Source organism: Amphiura filiformis, chromosome 1, assembly GCF_039555335.1.
Source record: "Amphiura filiformis chromosome 1, Afil_fr2py, whole genome shotgun sequence".
Classification (NCBI taxonomy): Eukaryota; Metazoa; Echinodermata; class Ophiuroidea; order Amphilepidida; family Amphiuridae; genus Amphiura; species Amphiura filiformis.
Window position 1 is genome coordinate 55,508,744 of NC_092628.1, and position 19,101 is coordinate 55,527,844.

A 19,101-nucleotide genomic window follows, 5' to 3' on the forward strand; every position below is an offset into this window, starting at 1 on the left:
CAAAGTCGAGGCTAACTTCCCTTTCACTATTTGAAATGTTTGGCATATATAGGCATATAGAATTATTTATGCAAGAGTATAATAATTGACTAGAACAAAATCGCAAAATAATTATCTATATTGACTCCATAGGCCTATGCAAAATACAAATAAACGCGGCACCTTCATGTACACGTTTATAAATAAATTAAAATCAAATTTCTACTTGTAGAAGTTAAAATTCTTCTTTAAGGCCTACATTCAATTAGTACATTTCCAATATTCTATAGATAAAACTTAAGAAACGTTTAACAGACGTCGGCGCAAAATGTTTGGAGAACGTTGCAGGCGAATGTTTTATAAACGTCATTAAATAACTTTCAATTTATAACCTTCACAAAACGTCCTGTGAACGTCCTAATAAAACGAAATTAAAGCTTCAACATTATATCCAAATCACGATGTTTTAAAAACGTTTTAAAAACGTTTTGAGAAGACGAAGACGTAAAAGACCTAACCAGAACCTAACAAAAACGTTTTGTAAACGTTTTGTGTTTGCTGGGCGGGGGTGTATTCACTACGAGTTGACCAAGCCAAGCTGTTAACAGTTATATTCATGATCCATGTTATAACTGTAAACAGTTATCATAAAAATACAAAGAGATTCCCCCCCAAGCCTTTGTTCTCTATTGCCGAGTGCGGAGATGACCGCAATGTTATTTAATAATACACAAAGTACGTTGACCCGTGAAATCAGCTGTGCAAAACAAATCCCACAATGCACCATAATAATAAATTTAGAAACATTATATCAAGCTGTTCGCGCTAACTTATATTTGACGGCTTGGGAAGTTTACAATACATCAATTTAAATCCTTATAATGCAGTTTCATTTAAATAAATAAATTTAAAATATTTTAAAATAATTTTTTTGTGATGTTAAAGTTTCGTTGCTTTTAGGATACAATTACTATGTGAATTTTGAACTTGCTATATAAAATAAAATGTTATTCACGAACTCGACGGTCCTTTTACAAATATTGCAAGAGTAAAATGGCAGAATTGTCCGACGATGTAACGAGAAACGATGATGAATATGCTCGGTTTGTGCCTCCATTTGGCGGTCTTACCATCGCCGTGGAACGATGTCCTCTCTGTTTCATGACAAGGAAGCCATTTACTTGTCAAAAATGTGTTGAAAAGGGAAATTTTACGCATTCGAATGGGAGAAACCCAGAAAGGTATGTAAAATCTTTTGCCGTCATTTTTTTTATGTCATTCTCTAATTACCGTATCTGCGTCATCCGTCATAATAAATTACTGCAAACTGAACACTCAGGCTGTTTTGCCTTTCTTACTTAATTGACAGGTATGCAGAGAAACTCCAAAGACTCAACAGGCTACGAAAAGAACGGTTAAAACTCTATGAAAAGTAAGTTAAGCTATACAAGTCTATGCTATGAAGTCATGAGGTCATTCGAGCTACTTTGAATTTGCTGCAGAGTCATTTCTAAAAATAGATGGTGATTCACCACAGAAAGAACCCAAAAAGCTTTGAAAATAAATGGAATCAAAAATCATACTAGACTCAGGGGCTGGGCCATAATTAAGCAGGGAGCGGCCGGGTAAGCAATTTTTGGCACACATTCATCATTCATGCATTCATCTATACTATGCGAGCACCTGCGAGGCTGCGAGCACATCATGCGAGTCGCGAGATGTACCAGTACCCTACACAGCGTCATCATCCCTATAATATCTTTGTGTCAAAAATTGCCGTGATAGTGCGGTGAATCCTTTCGTTTTTCAACAGCTATGCATGCCGATTTTGTTCGAGATAGGCCGGCCCGAGTGACTCAGGCTAAGCTATATGAGATACCACAGAGTTTCTATTCTATACGTTTTTACGATTTTCGCATACTCAGTACCCAGTATGATGTTGCCATTACAAGAAAATTTGATTTGTTGCCAGGTAAAACCCAGGTTTTGTTTTCGATACACTTAAACTGGAAATGCAATACATTATGGCGATTGCTCATTTGCTGATTGCTGTGGATATATTTTACTGCATTTTATCCATAACGAATTTTAAATCATTCATCAAAATTGTGATATATTCAACTGTTTGAGAATTACAATAAATATAAAGGAACATGTGTAGCCCATTTAGGCATTTCAGCTAAGATCCAGGTGCTGTCTAGAATATTAAATCACAAGTCTATAACACAATGCACATATCGAGTCACTATATAACTTTTTTTATCTGTGTCAATAATAGAATATTGATTTCAATAGAATTGAATAAATTTTGAGTTTGTACTTAACCACTGAGCGATCTAGCGATCGATTTCTAGCCAATCAGATAGGACTCCTTTTCTTGTGTTCGGTGAAATACCAATAGCCCGTCGCTAGCAACGGAGTATTAAGATGTGATGCATTGCAGGGGAAAAAATCTTTATAATACAGGGTGTCGACACTGTGCCCTACACAGCGTCATCATCCCTATTATCTTTGTGTCAAAAATTGCTGTGATAGTATGGCTAATCCTCTCGTTTTTCAACAGCTACGCATGGCGATTTTGTTCGAGATAGGCCAAGCGACTCGGGCTAAGCATACCATTTACATGTACACGATATGAGATACCACAGAGTTGATATTCTACATGTTTTTACGATTTGCGCATGTGCAGTACCCCATATATATATGATGTTGCCATTACAAGAAAAATATGATTTGTTGTCAGGTAAAACCCAGGTTTTGTTTTCAATACACTAACTGGAAATTCAATACACTAATCAGTGATGATTGCATCTACATGTACATCATCTACATGTGTGGGGCTGTAGCTACTGACGCAAGCGTCCATTACTGCTACAGGAGGTTAGAGTGGTCGAATTAATTTTTAATGAAGTCCATGGCGGCTGCTTTGAAGCTATCTTTCCCCCCAATGCTGATGATATGCTCGGGCAAACTGTTCCAACTTTGTATGGTGTGGGGAATGAATGAATATTTATACATGTTGGTCTTGGTGATTGGTTTAGCCATGGCTTTTGAATGAGTAGTTCTCCCCCCTCTGCGCGGATGCGGGTTCACAAGTGAATGTGGAATTGCGATCTCCTCCTCAACCATCTGCTTGAAAAGATGTAATCTGTTGACTTCCCTTCTGTCTGCTAGTGAATCCCACTGAAGTTCTCCCAACATTTTAGTGACACTTTCTCTCCAGTTATAATTATTTGACACAAAACGGGCGGCTCTTCTTTGAACACTTTCGATCCTATGCATGTTCTTCACTGTGTATGGATCACAAACCCCCCTGTGTACTCTAATAGGGGACGAACCAGGCCTAAGTAAGCAGTCTGCTTTGTCTGTGTGGAACATTGCTGCAAATTTCTTTGAAGCATCCCAAGAACTTTGTAAACTTTCTTTAAAACCATGTGATGAATATATGGTAATCCCATTTAAGGGTGTGTGAAATGTAAATGCCCAAGTTGCTGTTTGCTGTGGATATATTTTACTGCATTTTCAGTGTAACAATTTTTAAATTGTACATTAAAAATGTGATATATTCAACTGTTTGAGAATTACAATCATACGTATAACCCATTCAGCTCAGATCCAAGTCTATATTAATACAATGCACATATCGAGACACTATGCAACTTTCTTTATCTGCGTCAATAATAGAATATTGATTTAAATAGAATTGAATACTAAGTACATCTCTACATTTTGAGTTTGTACTTCACCACTGAGCGATCTAGCAATCGATTTCTAGCCAATCAGATAGGATTCCTTTTCTTGCGTTCGGTGAAATACCAATCGCCCGTTCGGTGAAATATCAATCGCCCGTCCTTCTTGCGTTCGGTGAAATACAAATCGCCCGTCGCTCACCAACAGAGTATTAAGTTGCAGGGAAAAATATTTATAATACAGGATGTCGACACTGTGCCCTACTTGCTGATGTTGACTTCTGTCTCATCTTCATTAGATGCCTTTTAAAAAATAAAACACTCTACTATTTGCAGTACTAGAACGCATTAATGGGCTTAGCCTTAGAAAAACAGTACAGAAACACTTCCAATTAAAATATGCAAATGTGATATCACCATGATCACATGATCATAGATTCACAAAATCAGAATTCATATTTCGAAAGGAAAACTTTATACCAGTATTAGTAAGAATTTAATATATTTAGGCCTTCCTTCTTTTATGTGAGGACTCTATCTTCAACTTGAACAGATATGTTTTGCAACAGATGTTATTTCTTCTGTTTTAAATATTGAAATTTGAATGAAAGTTATTTTGATGAGTCAACTGTATCTTTAATTTGAATAAAGACCAAGCCTATTTTGAACAGTCCAAAATTGTGTTGAAGTGCAATTTTTAGCAACATTTTTTAATCAAAAATTTTGATGCAATCGCCTTGTCGTTCTCGGCTGTCTTTACTTCTGAACTTCCATTGCTTTACATGTCATGCTTTAGTAAATCTGACTAGATTTCTAATGCAACAGTCTCTAGCCTCAAATGTGAAGCTCATCGGTGAGTAGGCCCATCACTCAGCAAATTCATGCCAAGAGTTCTCAAACAATCCTTCCTCTAACTTAGTGAAATGTATATTTTAGTTTTAGGGGTGGTCAATTTTTTCATAGTAAATTAGTATTTTGTTTAGTGCTAGGTACTAAAATAGTCAGGTTTTGAGTGCTAATAGTGCTAGTGGTTTATATATTAGAAGCAAAAATGTGTTTCACAATAGCCCATAGAACAGTATGGTTGGTAACCACTGAAGAGGGATGAGCCTATCACATTTTCTCACTTTTTCTTTTACAATCATCAAAACAAAATACTAGTGTATCAGGCATAAAATTTCACTGGGATTATGAGAAAAATTTCTCCTGTACTGTTATTCTGAAATTGCCATTTTGATAGGATAAATTGGGGGCATGAGGCTGTCGATCTGATCTCATCCAATTAATGTTAGAGGAGCTAGTCTACAGCCATTCATACACTTAGGGGCTGTGCAATAATTATGAGCCCTGGGGGAGGGTAAAATTGGGGGGCAAGACATTTTTGGCGAGCTGAAAGGGGGGCAAGCAATTTTGGCCAGCCGAGAGGGGGGGGACAAGCGATTTTGGCACACATTCATGGGGTGCCTTTTAAATAAAACGCTCTAAAAAGGCTTAGGAAAACAGTGCGGAAACGCTTTAATATGCAAATTTTCCTGCTGTTGATGCGGCGCAGTAACATATATCTAGACCATTTAAGGTTTGAAAATTGGGATCCCAAAAATTTGGCATGTGTAAGGGGGGGGGGGCAAAGATTTTTTGGCGGGCCGAGAGGGGGGGGGCAAGCGATTTTGGCAGGCCGAGAGGGGGGGCAAGCGATTTTTGGCGGGCCGTTTGAAATTTTACCCCGGGGAAAATAATTATTGCACAGCCCCTTACAAGTTACAGCAACTCACAATTTCAATGGAGTTTGAACACTTTTTTAGCACTGCTGTTTTCTCTCTTTCCCTGACAAATTTTAAAACGCTGACAATGCCTTTCACTTTGTACTTGTTTTAGACTCTCAACCAAGCTGCAACATAGTGCTGCCATCGCTGAAAAGGTAAGTTTTTAATCGCTCATCACTATAGCTAAAAAGTTAAAATCACCTTCACAATTTGCCAGAGTATAAAACCAGCCCTCGAATTAAGGATCTGAAGGGGCACAGCAACTTTTTAGGGCAAGTAGATAATTGCCTTAGATTTTCACTGAAAAGGCAAGGCAGCATGGCAGTTTGTAATATTTCAAGAGGGCATCATGGCAACTGTTGAAAATTTGAGAAGGGCACCAAGTCTGATAGATGATTTTATAATTGAGGTGCAGGTCTGGGGCACCGACGACAACTTCATTAGAGGGCACGGCAAGTGATTGCCGTTGGTAAAGGACATATTTTGATGGCATTACGGCAGTGGGGAATGGGGATGGGCACCCACAGGATGCCATGGGTGCCGTGAGTTAATTCGAAGACTGTTTAAAACTCAATATTTGCAAAACTATGTATCAAACAAATCAGTCCATCCTCATCAAGAGTAGAGTCAGTTTGATGAAGTTGGTATTGGAAGATTGGGGAAAAACAGCATGTATCATATTTGAGATTACAACTACCTCTACAATTTTTTCTTCATCTGTCCAAGCGCATGACCCAATAAAATTGGTAAAATGTCAAAACACCTTGTGACTAATTTTAACTTCAGATACAATGTATTGTGAATAAATTCCCCATTCATGTCATCATTTTAAGTCTCCCTTCTCCCAAAAATGATTGACTCAAATGCACAAGTGCTAATTAGGTTGAATACTGTAGTATGCCATTGTCATATTAGATCCATTTCCAAATACTATACAGGGTGTCCCAAAAAAAAGAGGCCCCACATTGCGCCCTCTTTTTCTCCTATTTCTGAAACGTTGATTAAATATATTTTGGTATGTAAAGACACCCTAAATCGTTAGCTTTAATAAACCAAAACGATTCTTTCAATCGGCTCACAATTTTTGAAGATATGCCCTCTTTAAGAAATGTACCAGTTTTTCACTCTGTCCACGGATGAGGTTTGGCTACATCAAAGATTTAAACGAAACACATGGTTAATGACATGGATAGATAATAGCATTAGTCTTGGGAAAGCATTCACTATAAGCGAGGATCACCAGCTAGCTTCAAACATCTTCGCAACCCCGTATACTGCTGCATTCGCAAGTACCCGGCGACAAGGCCTTAAGGATGGTACATAACGCAATTAATGCAATGAGAACTAGGGCTGAAACATGTATTCGTCACGGAGGGAACCAGGTAGAGGGCAGAGCAGCACAGTAAACTCATTTCAAAAGAACCAAAGACAAACTAAACAGCCCTTTTCAGGGCTACCTTTTATTCCAAAAAGAGAAATTACTTATGTTGTCAATAAAAAGAAAGCAAGAAACGAGAAAAACATAAGTAATTGCAAGTATAGCAAAAGAAGTCCCATCCCACATTAATTTTCGCCCAAATTAATGACACTTAACAAAATCCATAACCCATAAGCCCACCGGTAAAGCCCATTCCCTTAAATAAAGTTGTTATTTTATAAAGTTATCATCGAGGAATGTTTTATATTCATGCATGGTATATGCACTTTTCAATGTTTGAAGTAGCCAAACCTCCTCCGTGGACAGAGTGAAAAACGGATACATTTCTTTAAAAGGACATATCTTCAAAAGTTATGAGCCGATTGAAATAATTGTTTTGGTTTATTAAAGCTAACGATTGAAGGTTTCTTTACATACCAAAATATATTTGATCAACTTTTCAGAAATAGGAGAAAAGAGGCGCAATGTGTTTTTTTTGGGACACCCTGTAGTTTTCAATTTGGCGCAATTTATTACGGAAGTGTGGTTCTGATTGGCTACTTGAATCACATCATCATCACATCGGCACCTCATTTTTTTTTCAATTAGCTGGTCACGCTGTGTAGCAACGCGTGACCTAGTTCTTTGTATGTGATAATCAGACAGAGCAGACAAACACCGCTGAAGTAATTTGCTGAATGGTATAAAAATACTAATATTATTTCAATTTGCAGAAATGGGAAATGTCATTAATGAAAGATAGAATTCAGTGGGCTGAGCAAGCAGTAGAAGAAAACATTGCCAGTCGAAGCACAGGTAGGTTGAAAATGCTATCAATTTTAGGGGTGGTGCAATAATTATGTGTACCCCGGGTGGTGAATTCTCAAAATGGTCTGCCAAAAATCGCTTGCCCCCCCTTTGGCTGTGCCAAAAAATCTTTGCCCCCCCCCTTACACATGCAAGATTTTTGGGAACCTGAATTTAAAACCTTAAATTGTCTTATCATATAATGCGAGCGCAGCGAGCAGGAAATTTTGCATATTTGAATGTATTCCTAACGTTTTCCTACACCTTTTTAGGGCGTAATATAGAGATGGTGCCCAAAATATCTGTGACAAAAATCGCTTGACCCCCCTTTCGACCTGCCAGAAAATGCTTGCCCCCCCCCCTTTTGGCCTGCCAAAAAATCTTTGCCCTCCCCCCTATAATTCACCACCCCAGGGGTACACATAATTATTGCGCCACCCCTTACTTTCAACCTGTCTGTTTTTGTATCCTTAGTATGTGATTCATGTTTGTCCAATTATTCATTACACAATTTCGATAAATAATTGAATAAAAATTAAGACCAAAAGTAAAATCGGATTATTTCTTACTTCTAGTCCAATACACAGTACTCACTGTGGACGTTTCGATGTCTACCAGACATCTTTTTCTACACTATTGATGTTGTGACGAACTTCTGTGTACCACTGATGCTGATGGTTGCTTAGCAACGTGGTTGCCAGTTCTCTTTCCAAGAAGATCGTCAAACACATAACTGAGAATGTATTGCCCCTCGTCCCTGTTCATGATGGTCTCCTGTTTTCTGATTTGTATCGCCTCCTTAATCCACCGCTTGTAACTATCTGCCTCTTTACCTACTACCTTAGCCTCTTCCCAGTCTATGATATGGTCGTTCTCCTGCACATGGTCTGTGATGGCCGATTTATTGACAATGGTTTGGGATGCCTTATTAACCGCGCGAGTCCGCACATTAGCCCCTGCCTTTTCCGCTTCTGCCCGGTGTTCCTCCATTCGCTTACGGAACTTTCTTCCAGTTTCACCTACATATGTTGAGTCACAGTTCTTACAAGGAATCGCGTAGATGACATCCGTGGTGTTCTCAGGGTCCCGCTTATCCTTCGGGTGAACTAACATATTCCTTAGGGAACAATGGGGTTTCATAGAAGAGGCGATGTTGTAACTTTTGAAAGTTCTAGCGATGCGTTCGGAGACACCCTCTACATAGGGAATTACGACAAGACCCCTCGACTAGCTGTTATCATCTTTCTTGTTGCTTTTCTTCTCTTTGGGGGTTCCCATTTGCGTTTTGACTCTGTCAATAGTCCATGGCGGATAACTACATGTGTGAAGCACTTTTTTGATGTTTTCTTCTTCTTCTTCCTTATCTTTGTCTTCTGTAATGATCTTGTCTTTTCTGTCCATAAGTGTTCTTATCACTCCCAGTTTCTGATGCAGAGGATGGTGCGGCTTAAATTCAGATACTGGTCAGTGTGAGTGGCCTTGCGATACACTAATAACTTGACAGTGCCGTCCTCGCGCTTAACAATCAACGTATCAAGAAAAGGGATTTTCCCATCTTTTTCTTCCTCGAAGGTGAACTTGATTGAGTTGGTATCGTCGATTTCGTTGAGGTGGTTTGTAATCGGTAAAACGGCATCTTTGTTGACTACTTCCAATATGTCATCAACATATCGTTTCCAGAGCTTGGGTTTACAATTCATGGGCGCTGTAGCAATGGCTGCCTCTTCCAGATGTTCCATGAATATATGAATATGAACAGGGACGAGGGCAATACATTCTCAGTCATGTGTTTGACGATCTTCTTGGAAAGAGAACTGGCAACCACGTTGCTAAGCAACCATCAGCATCAGTGGTACACAGAAGTTCGTCACAACATCAAAACGTCCACTACACAGTGAGTACTGTTTATTGGACTAGAAGTAAGAAATAATCCGATTTTATGTTTCATAACAGTTCTGATGAACATGTTCAGTAATTAAGACCAAAAGGTTAGTAAGTAACTTAGTAAGCAAGTAACATACACTGTAGGGTGCACCTGCTGTCCACCAAAACACATCAAACAACATAATCTGCAGATGTTGCAAGCATAAAAACTATATATTTCTTTTGATTTTAGATGAGGAGAAGCTACGCGAATTGAAGGAGCGTATAAAACGAGATGAGTACAGGGCCAAAGTCCACAGACAGAAAGTAGACAAGATTCAGAAGTATATTGGTAAGTAAATCAATATGATGGCATAATCAAAAGTGTGTGCCAGGAGAATGCTGCATCGCGACCCGTAGTAATATTTCGTCATGTGCCAGTAAAGGAATTCTCTGATTTGTGGTCTGAGTAAAACCAAATTTACTTCAAATTGGCTTACTCTAGTATTAAAATTGCGCATTTTCGCACAATTGGCATGCAATGTTCCTGGTAAAGTAATTCTGGGAATTTTGAAGGACGCCCTTTCAAAAAATGTAAAAATCTTTTGCAAGCTGTCAGTACATTTTCACTTTTAGTGCCCACCAGATCTCGAAAAGCTGGCTATGGCACTGAATCAGTGTTCTCATTGGTGACTGTTTTTATATTCTACAGCTGAATTAATTTTGCCTTGTGTTATTCTAACCTCAAACTATATTTTTTGGCTCATACAGATCAAAGCAAGAATTCTATAAGCAGCCGAAGAGAATCTTTAGACAATAAAGAAGAGAAGTTATGTGAATTACGGAAAAGCAGAATACAGGATCTCATTACCTATATATTTCCGGTGTCTGAAATAGTCAAAAGGTGAGACATGATGGCCTTGTGAGAAGTTTTATTAATATTTGTATGTTAAATCTTGCCCATCCAAAATGGCTATACCGCAGGTATTCTCCGGGATCTCCGGTTTCCTCCTGCTTTTAAAATCGGTGATAAGTTTTTTGGTTATCAAAAACTTCCTTCACCCAATGGAATTGGAGAACTGCACAGATAATTGGTGGATGTTACAATTTAAGTACGGATATGTTTGTGGCGTGGTCGCTGGGGTTCAAATTCGCAATCAATTGCGGGAACCTGTTTAGGTTCTCGCAAAGGGCTCTTGCGAGAACCTTCGGTTCTCATCAAAACCAGGCTTCTGATTCCTGCAAAATATTGAGAAAAATAGGTAACCTTTTTTTTCTGATAGACAATGCATGTTGCTTTCACTACCCTTTCACAACAATACTCAAACTTAAAACTAGTTCTAAGTTCATCTGACCAATCGGCCACTGTTTCCTTTGTCACTGATTTAATTTTTACCATGGAACAAGGGATAGATGATGATGCAGATTAACTACCAGAGCAATAATTTATGAATACAATTAATATATCACCCTGCACTATCATATTTCTGCTGCAGAAAGGTAAAATATAACACAACATGCGATCTGAGACTTGGAAGCTTATGAGAACCAATTTTGGTTCTCCTAGTTGTAATCCAGCGAGAACCTTCAGGAGAACCGGTTCTCGGGTTCTCCTCAAATTTGAAACCCTGGCAGCTGCAACCGGCGTAGTTGATGCGATCTGATTCTGATGGTTCACCAGTGGCAGCGAAATTACAGTGCTTTGAACCCTCTGGTAAAATGTGCTCTATAAAATCAAAAATTTATTATTATTAATTGCCCTACCTTTCAAGCATGAAGCTGACTATCACTGCCTATTATATTAAGGGGTTCAAAGACTTCAAATATGTTTATATGTTTTATTATAAATTTGATCTACTTAAAAGATGTTATCAACAACAAAATGATGGGCATAGGGGTGGCTAGCCAAGGCCGTGATGGAGAGCAAAAAACAGTGCATAAGAACCATGTGTGTATTCATTATTTGCTCATCCAGGCAGCCGGGACCCTGTATTCATTATGCACACTCACACAAAACACAACAATTGCAACAATATACAGTATGTTATGCAATATCGTTAATTTTTTTTGTCAACAGTGACCCTCAGCAACAATCAGAAGCTGCCGCAGATGTAGATGAAGATGACGAATTAGTTGCAGCATTGATTGCTGAAGCCAGACGAACTGCCTATGTACGGGGTAGATGGGTGTACACAGAAAATAGTCATGAAGTGCAATACAGCGTAGTACATTCAGAAGTTTGTCTTCCTGCCAATGGCGATTATTCATCTTATACAACACTAGGTAGGTACAGTGGAATGTGCTGGAACATATAGGAGGGTAGGGGGGAAATCAAATGAATATTTTCACAGAAGATAAATTATGCAATCAGATTTTTCCAAGGTAGAATTGGGCAATAAGTTCTGTTCAATTTCACACAAAAATCTGAGATGGTCAATAGCATGCAAAGGAAAGGTCCTTTATAATTACTATAATTTAAGCCATAATATAAAATTTCTGTCAAATTGTGTGTATTCTTTCACAAAGATTTTCTATCAATTTTAAGCTGAAATAATGAGGTAAAATTACAGAAAACCCACTTGCTATCTTACTTAGATTTATTTATTTTATTTATTTATTAGACTTCATCACTGGTACATATATAATTATTGCACATCAAAATTTTGAAAAATATTAATATAAAAGCTTAAAAAAAAAAAAAAACATGTTAAAAGACCAGCGAATAGGCTGGGATAAACAGGTGTAAATTCACCTCTAGAACCATCCCACCTAGGAAAGACCTAAATAATTTGGAAAAAGAATGGAATGCCAGGGGCAAGACATTGGCTATCTTGCTATCTTAAACGTTTATAATTAGCTTTCATGCAAACACTGCCAATTTGACTCATTCCATAAAGGTGTAAGCTAACATGCACAAACATTACAAATATGCCAAAAAATTAACAAAATATTTGTTAAGAAGTATGCATTATGGATTATGGGAGGGGCAGAGTGCCCCCTGACAAAAATTGAAAAACAAAATTGGGAAGGCAAAGGAAAAGAAAAGGGGTAAGGAGCCTGTCCTCCCCCACCCCCCAAATAGTGTAAAATACCAAATTATTGCACATCGTCCCTATAAAGCCCTTTTTTTGAAGTGTGAACTTTACATGTACAGTTTCTCTAAAAAAAGGTATATACCATAACCACTCGGGTATAAGCCCACCCCCCTAGGTGGCAGATTTCACTTCAAAAATGGGAGTGGGCTTATAACCGGGGAGGGGCTAGTACTTGAATTTAGAAATAAGAAAAATCATCCCCATTTGTATATGCCCAATGTACCAGTAATTTCTATCATCTATGTCAATTTCTTAAAATTTGTAAGTGTGGAATGTTAATTATCAACTGATATTTGTTCTTAAATGTGAGAGAAAAGCATTGATTTGATTTAAGAACTTGGCCAAAATTTAGTACTGGGCTTATAGCCGAGTGCACCCTTGTTCCCAGAATGTTTTGAAAAATAGGGGGTGGGCTTATACCTGAAGGTGGGCTTATACCCGAGTGGTTACGGTATATGTATATATCCCACCGATAGTACCGGGTCAAAATGATGCAACCGGGGAATTTGAAATTTTTTCATCTTTGCTCCAAATATTTGCCCTGCCCCGACCATGAAAGCTGGTATACGTACTGTTAATGTTTGCATACTGGCTAGGTTGATACTGTTGCCAACAATATGGTGTGTATGCAGTGGTCAGTGAAGTGGCCTTTCATCATTGCTGGTTTGAGTCCTATCAGTGAACATGATTGCTGATCCATAACTGGGCTGCGGGTGACAGCTACTAGTTGAAAGTTTTTTCCAACAGATTTGTTTATATTTTGGTCTTCCAACTCAGATAACAGGAAAGTGTATGACATCCAGGCTAACCATGGCCATTGATGCCTTATCTTTTATTTCCCTCAGTTACCCATGAGGAAGGCCCTAGAGCTCCAGACACTGAATTAGATCTACACAATGCAGGGCACCAGATGAGTGGGGCACTATGCTATACCACACAAATGGTTTCACTTATAGCTTACTATCTAGGAATTGTGCTACCAAAAAGATTACAATATAGGTAAGTAGTTCATTAACTTGCATAATTACAGAACCATGTTTGTGTATCCCTAGCATGTTTCAATGAGGGAAAAAAGTTATGTAAGTGGTCTAAATACATTAGCCAAGTGTAGGCTAAAGTAGAAATTTGAATGAACACAGCTGCCAACAGTGTGATGATTGTCTGTGTACACTGTGTGATGCTAGGGTGTGCATAATGCAGAAGTGAATCCAACCATACCAACTCACACAATTATGGTTAGTAGTTTCATTATTGTATCCATGGTCATGCATTCTTGTTGTATTTTGAAATATGTGACATATGATCGTATACAGCTGGTGGCAGCTTTGTTCATTCAAATGACATTTTTACTATAGCTCATACTCTCATTGTCAGTGACAAAAGATTGACATCTGACCAATGAGCTGGATCATTTCGTCGGCCGCAACACATAGTGGCGTACGTGAAGGAAAAAATATGTCTCCGAGCAAAACGTTTTTGAAGGATATGCCACTAGTAAAGGAGTCAATACCCCTCTACTGTTATCTCTCAGTGGCCCGATTCCATTTGAAATTGACGATTAAGGTTCAAACTATTAAACTGTATCTTTACCAGTTAACCAGGAAGAACTATTATTGGATAATAGCTAGCTCGGAACCTATACGCCACTATGTGAAACGGAAAATTTGGAAAATCGCTCTACGCCATTATGTGTTGCGACCGACGATTTATTACTTACGGTTCATTGGTCAGTGTTCAGTCATGTGTCATTAGCGATTGAAATGTGAAGTTAGCAAAATTCTTTGACTTCAAAAGGGTGAAAAAGTCTATATTTTACCTATGTAACTTGTAAGGATATCCATCCAAAACAATATAAAAAGGTTCTAATCCAAAAACTTCCAGGGATGCTTCCCCCTGAATCCCCACCGGGGCATTGACCCTAGACCCCACCAGGAGCCCTAAGGTGGGCCTTACAACACAAGTAAAACTTATATTTTTTCTTTCATCCGTTTGTTTCTGTAGTACTTTTTGCATCAAAGAAACTCTTGGTCCAGGTGAATTCAGCAGAGCTGTGGAGAAACTAAACATCAATGTATTATACCTATGTTTTAGCCAGGTTAGTAAGAAACCAAGCAGATTTCCCTCCACATGAAGATTCTTCAAACTGAAATTTACTAAGATAGCTTAAATAAAACTGAGTGATTGTATATAAAATAAAGCTGTGGAATAGGGTTTATGTGTGAAAATGTATTTTAAAAAATCATGAGGTATACCAGGGATGAGCTACAAGGTTTCTTAAGTAAATCTCAAAGCTGAGGGATAGCTAGCTGCATAGGGATCTATTCAACAAGCAAAAGGCTTAATCTTCATGTGACCAGTGCTCAAAGCAAATAAGACATTGCTATCTTCCTTTGCCTCAGAGGTAAAAGTTTTAAATTGAGACAAATGTGTAATATCTCCATGTTTGCTTTATAGGTTATGTTAGCTCTTGAATGCTTGTAATGTATATGAAATATATTAAAATCTTTCAGTAAAGTTTTATTAGGGTATGCTGGGTTGTTTATTTAATCTCTCAATATGATTTCAGATGTGAGTAATAAACCAGCATATTTAAAACCATAAGTACTTAGTTTAGCTAATATTATTAAGCACAATCTGTTATTATGTTTGCACCTTAGAATGTTGATGTTGAGAATCTACACCCTCACTACACCCTGAGAAACCTGCTTACACTAGTATCTCCTGACAACTCAGATCTAGGAAGGTAAGAATCCCCTCTCAGCTCATTTCACCTTAGAGTTTGAAAAATCTGTTTTGACAGATTTCATATGAATTGACGTGTGCTTTTCAAAACTTGTTTTCAGTCCATCCCCATCTTGTTAGGTCATCCTATTTTAATGAATGATACCTTATGGCAGCTGATCTGGGTGCCCATTCATCTGCTAATCTTTGAATCCATCAAACGTCTGGTTCATACTTTTGGTACTGATTTGAGGATGTGGTTTTACTGCTACCAATCAGCCATCCATGTAAATTTGCAATTACACTTAGCTGTTAGGCTGGTGTTACTGTACATCCCTGAAGTTACCAGGGTTTTATCTTTAGAGAGTGACTGTCTCCATATCCTACATAATGTAGTGGGATACCCCTAGCTTGTCCTCACCATGTGAAATTTGTTCCCAATAATTTATACATGAAACATAAACAGTTGTGGAAAGTAGGCTTGTCACGGCTGTTTGATGTATATAGAATTGGCTTCATTATTAACTAATGCAAACTATAGATGGCGCTATTTATCCTAAATCATATTTCTTTATTTGCAAGGGTTAGGTGATTAATACTGCCATTAAACAGCTTGAATAGGTGAAACAAGCCACAAGGAAATTTTATAAACATATTTTATCAAACAATAAAAGGAATTATTTGTATTAAAAGCTTGAAAGAGTAATTTCCAGTTACTAAATAGCGCCACCAATTTTGTCATTAATAGATACATTTTATATCCGAAAAAGCTTTAAAAAATAGTATAAAAGTGAATAACTTTGTAAAAGAGGGGAAATTAAAGTTGAGAATGACTCAAAAGCATCTTTATACATTCGCATGATATCACTTTTAGCTGTTTAAGCCTAAAATTTGGTTGTACATGATGTTTTGTTTGAAAAACTAATAAATGATCCCATCAAACAACCAAGTTGTAGGGTAGTATAATATTGACCTGATATTCTACATATGGAAATAGTATAAAATGTTAGCATCAACTCCTTCTTGAACATCCATATAACAACCAATGTCTTGATTTTTATTTCCGATGCCATAGAACACAACATTTTGATGTACACTGTGATCTACTAGACTCCGTTCACACTCCTGGTATCCTACCAAGTGAATCGGACACCAATGATGATTCTGACTCATTGTTAGAAGATGACAGTGATGGGTCGGCAGAACAAGAAGAATGGGAAACTGTCCAAGCTGCACTAGTACCATCCATTCCTTCTATTCCATCGCAACTTGAACCACAAAGTGACTCACCTGATACAAGCGCCCTCACACCTGAACCATGGGAGAGTGGGGACTCTCAAGGTACAATGGGTGCATCTACAGCCTCTCACGTTGGTGGTGGACTTATGTCATCTGCTGCTGCATCAGTGATGTCATTATGGCGAACTGCTACAAGTCAGGTGGACAAAAGGTGATGATAGGTGATGGTTGAGATAGCAGTGGTGTATTTGCTCTAGATTTGACAAGAGTTGCGATGTTGTAATTGTATTGATACACATTCAATTACTTTGACACACAGATTTAATTGTTTATTTAAATACCTGATAATGCTTCTAAGATATGAAAGAAATGTATTTTCATTTTGCTAGACCTGACAGGTTGTTTGTCAAAGATTCTAAATTTGATGACAAATTTAAAAATCTATTCAAGCCAAGTTTAATAAGCTATATAATATTATTTGGCACCAGTTATTGTGGTTTGAAATAGTTGGTGAACTCCAATTTTTACTGCCCTGAAGCTGAAATAAGATGACAGAAATAAAAGTATCTTGCTGTAGGAAATATGACACATGTTAGGCACGATAATGTAAAAAAAATTATATTTGTGATAATTTCTTACAACGAAATCAGTTTTTGACAAATCAATTAAAACCTTGTGTCTATAAAGTTCATTGAATGCATAATAACAAATGTTTGAATAAATCATCTCTCCACCAACCGTCGCAACCGGCTTGTTTATTCTGAAGAAACTGAATAATTCAGCGGCTGATACGGAAATGATAATAATTATTTAATTTATTGCATATAAACACAGTAATTGACTGAGGATAAAATGCTGAATATGCTGCTTCGGACCATGATATGTGGATATGGCTCAAGAAGGACAAGCAGGATACAATTGGCTATACCATTGGGGACAAATGGAATACCACTGTTAATGTCACCAAGGGTAAATGGTGCAGTACAGTTTAATGGTAGCTTGTAATTGACTTGTAAATTAATTAGATATTTAATTATTATTAATTGAAATGTATAATGAAATTAATGAACTGCAATGTTGTGATTCAAATCAGTTTTATTTTCTTAACATATTTCTTGATCATTTTACGTGTTATAATAAACATGGTAAACAATACTATGGTAAAACAAGATACAAGGTTTGTAGCTGTTATTTGAACTGGAGCTCTGGAAGTCTTTATAGTGTAAATTAATTTGGTCGATTCATAATACGATGCGCCTCCAGCGTTTGCTGGGGGAGAGGTCAAAATAGGCAGTGCATAATGGGAAAATGTCGACATCCAAAGCCTGCGTAATACAAATACAACACAGGAACATAATGTCATTGTGTGTGTTTAAATGTCAATATACAATATTACAATACACACAGTAATTTACAATTATAGTAGATCCATTTTCTATCTATTGATCACACAGAAACCTTCCTAGAGCTGTTTGCAACATTATTATTATCACTCTCGCATGTCGACCCTGAAGGTAAAAAATTGGACTAGCAAGGGCAACCGCTGGCAGCGCATCGTATTGTGAATCGACAGAATCAACCATGCCATTTCTTCAGTGTACAAGTTGCCAATGATGATTCTTTTCCAATTTGAAATTAAATTTATTTATTAAAGAAATAGAAAGTTCCCTCACTCTAAACACAAATAAGCAAACAAAGGTTACAATGTCCATGACGTTTTTTCAACCCCCTTTTTTTTTTTTCCTTTGTATCTGAAAAGTAACACATGTGTATTATTAACCTTGGCATAAGTTAAATTGACCATGTACTATTTCAGATGGAGCTGTCACGAGACTGTCATCAACCATCAAGTTAAAATTACCTCCAAGTGTCAAAAATTGATATAAATGAGAGAAAAGCAGTGCTGATGGCTACTTCTTTTTGTATCTACCTTTAGGCAATGATTAAGTTTCCTCAAAATAGTGATCACAAGCAATCGAGCAGTAAACGTATTTATGAAGGAGGCGTCCGAGAAGTTTTCTTCAAAACGGCAGTGGTTATGTTGAGAAGAGAAATAATTGGTACGTTTGATTCTTTGTCTGAATGAGAAATAACACTATTGGGTACATTAAAATGGGAAGTAAACAGGTTCAACATAATGAGTTCAACATAACAAGTCCCAAGTTTTGAGATATTTTCCTCAAAATCTTGAGCTATCTCAAGACCACTGAACTAATACTATGCTTGGTGGTACTTATTTTAATGCATTTCCATGGTGATTCCAAATATGGTCATGAAATCTTACAATTCTGAATTTATTAAATTTTTCAAATTATTTTGAAACTTGTCATCTGCAGTTGACACCTGCATGGAGAGAGTTTTAAAATTAACCATATAATATTTCAGATAAGCTCAAATGTCAGAGGACTTTCAACGTTAAAGTTAAAATTAGCTCTAAAAGTCAGTAATTTATAAAAATGAGTGAAAAGCATAACTGATGGCTACTTCTATTTGTATGTACCTTTCGGCTACAATTAAGTAAGCCTAAG

At 37.4% G+C, this 19,101-nt stretch overlaps 1 protein-coding gene across 1 annotated transcript; it reads left to right on the forward strand.

The window, feature by feature from the left end:
* The first annotated feature begins 1,024 nt into the window (after positions 1-1,024).
* On the forward strand, positions 1,025-17,892 carry LOC140149156 (beclin 1-associated autophagy-related key regulator-like). The gene is made up of 11 exons (XM_072171350.1): positions 1,025-1,220; positions 1,349-1,411; positions 5,544-5,586; positions 7,583-7,664; positions 9,772-9,870; positions 10,290-10,422; positions 11,596-11,801; positions 13,459-13,612; positions 14,615-14,708; positions 15,271-15,356; positions 16,410-17,892. The coding sequence occupies exons 1-11, from the start codon at positions 1,033-1,035 to the stop codon at positions 16,786-16,788; spliced, it is 1,527 nt and encodes a 508-aa protein (XP_072027451.1). The 5' UTR covers positions 1,025-1,032; the 3' UTR covers positions 16,789-17,892.
* Positions 17,893-19,101: the final 1,209 nt, after the last annotated feature.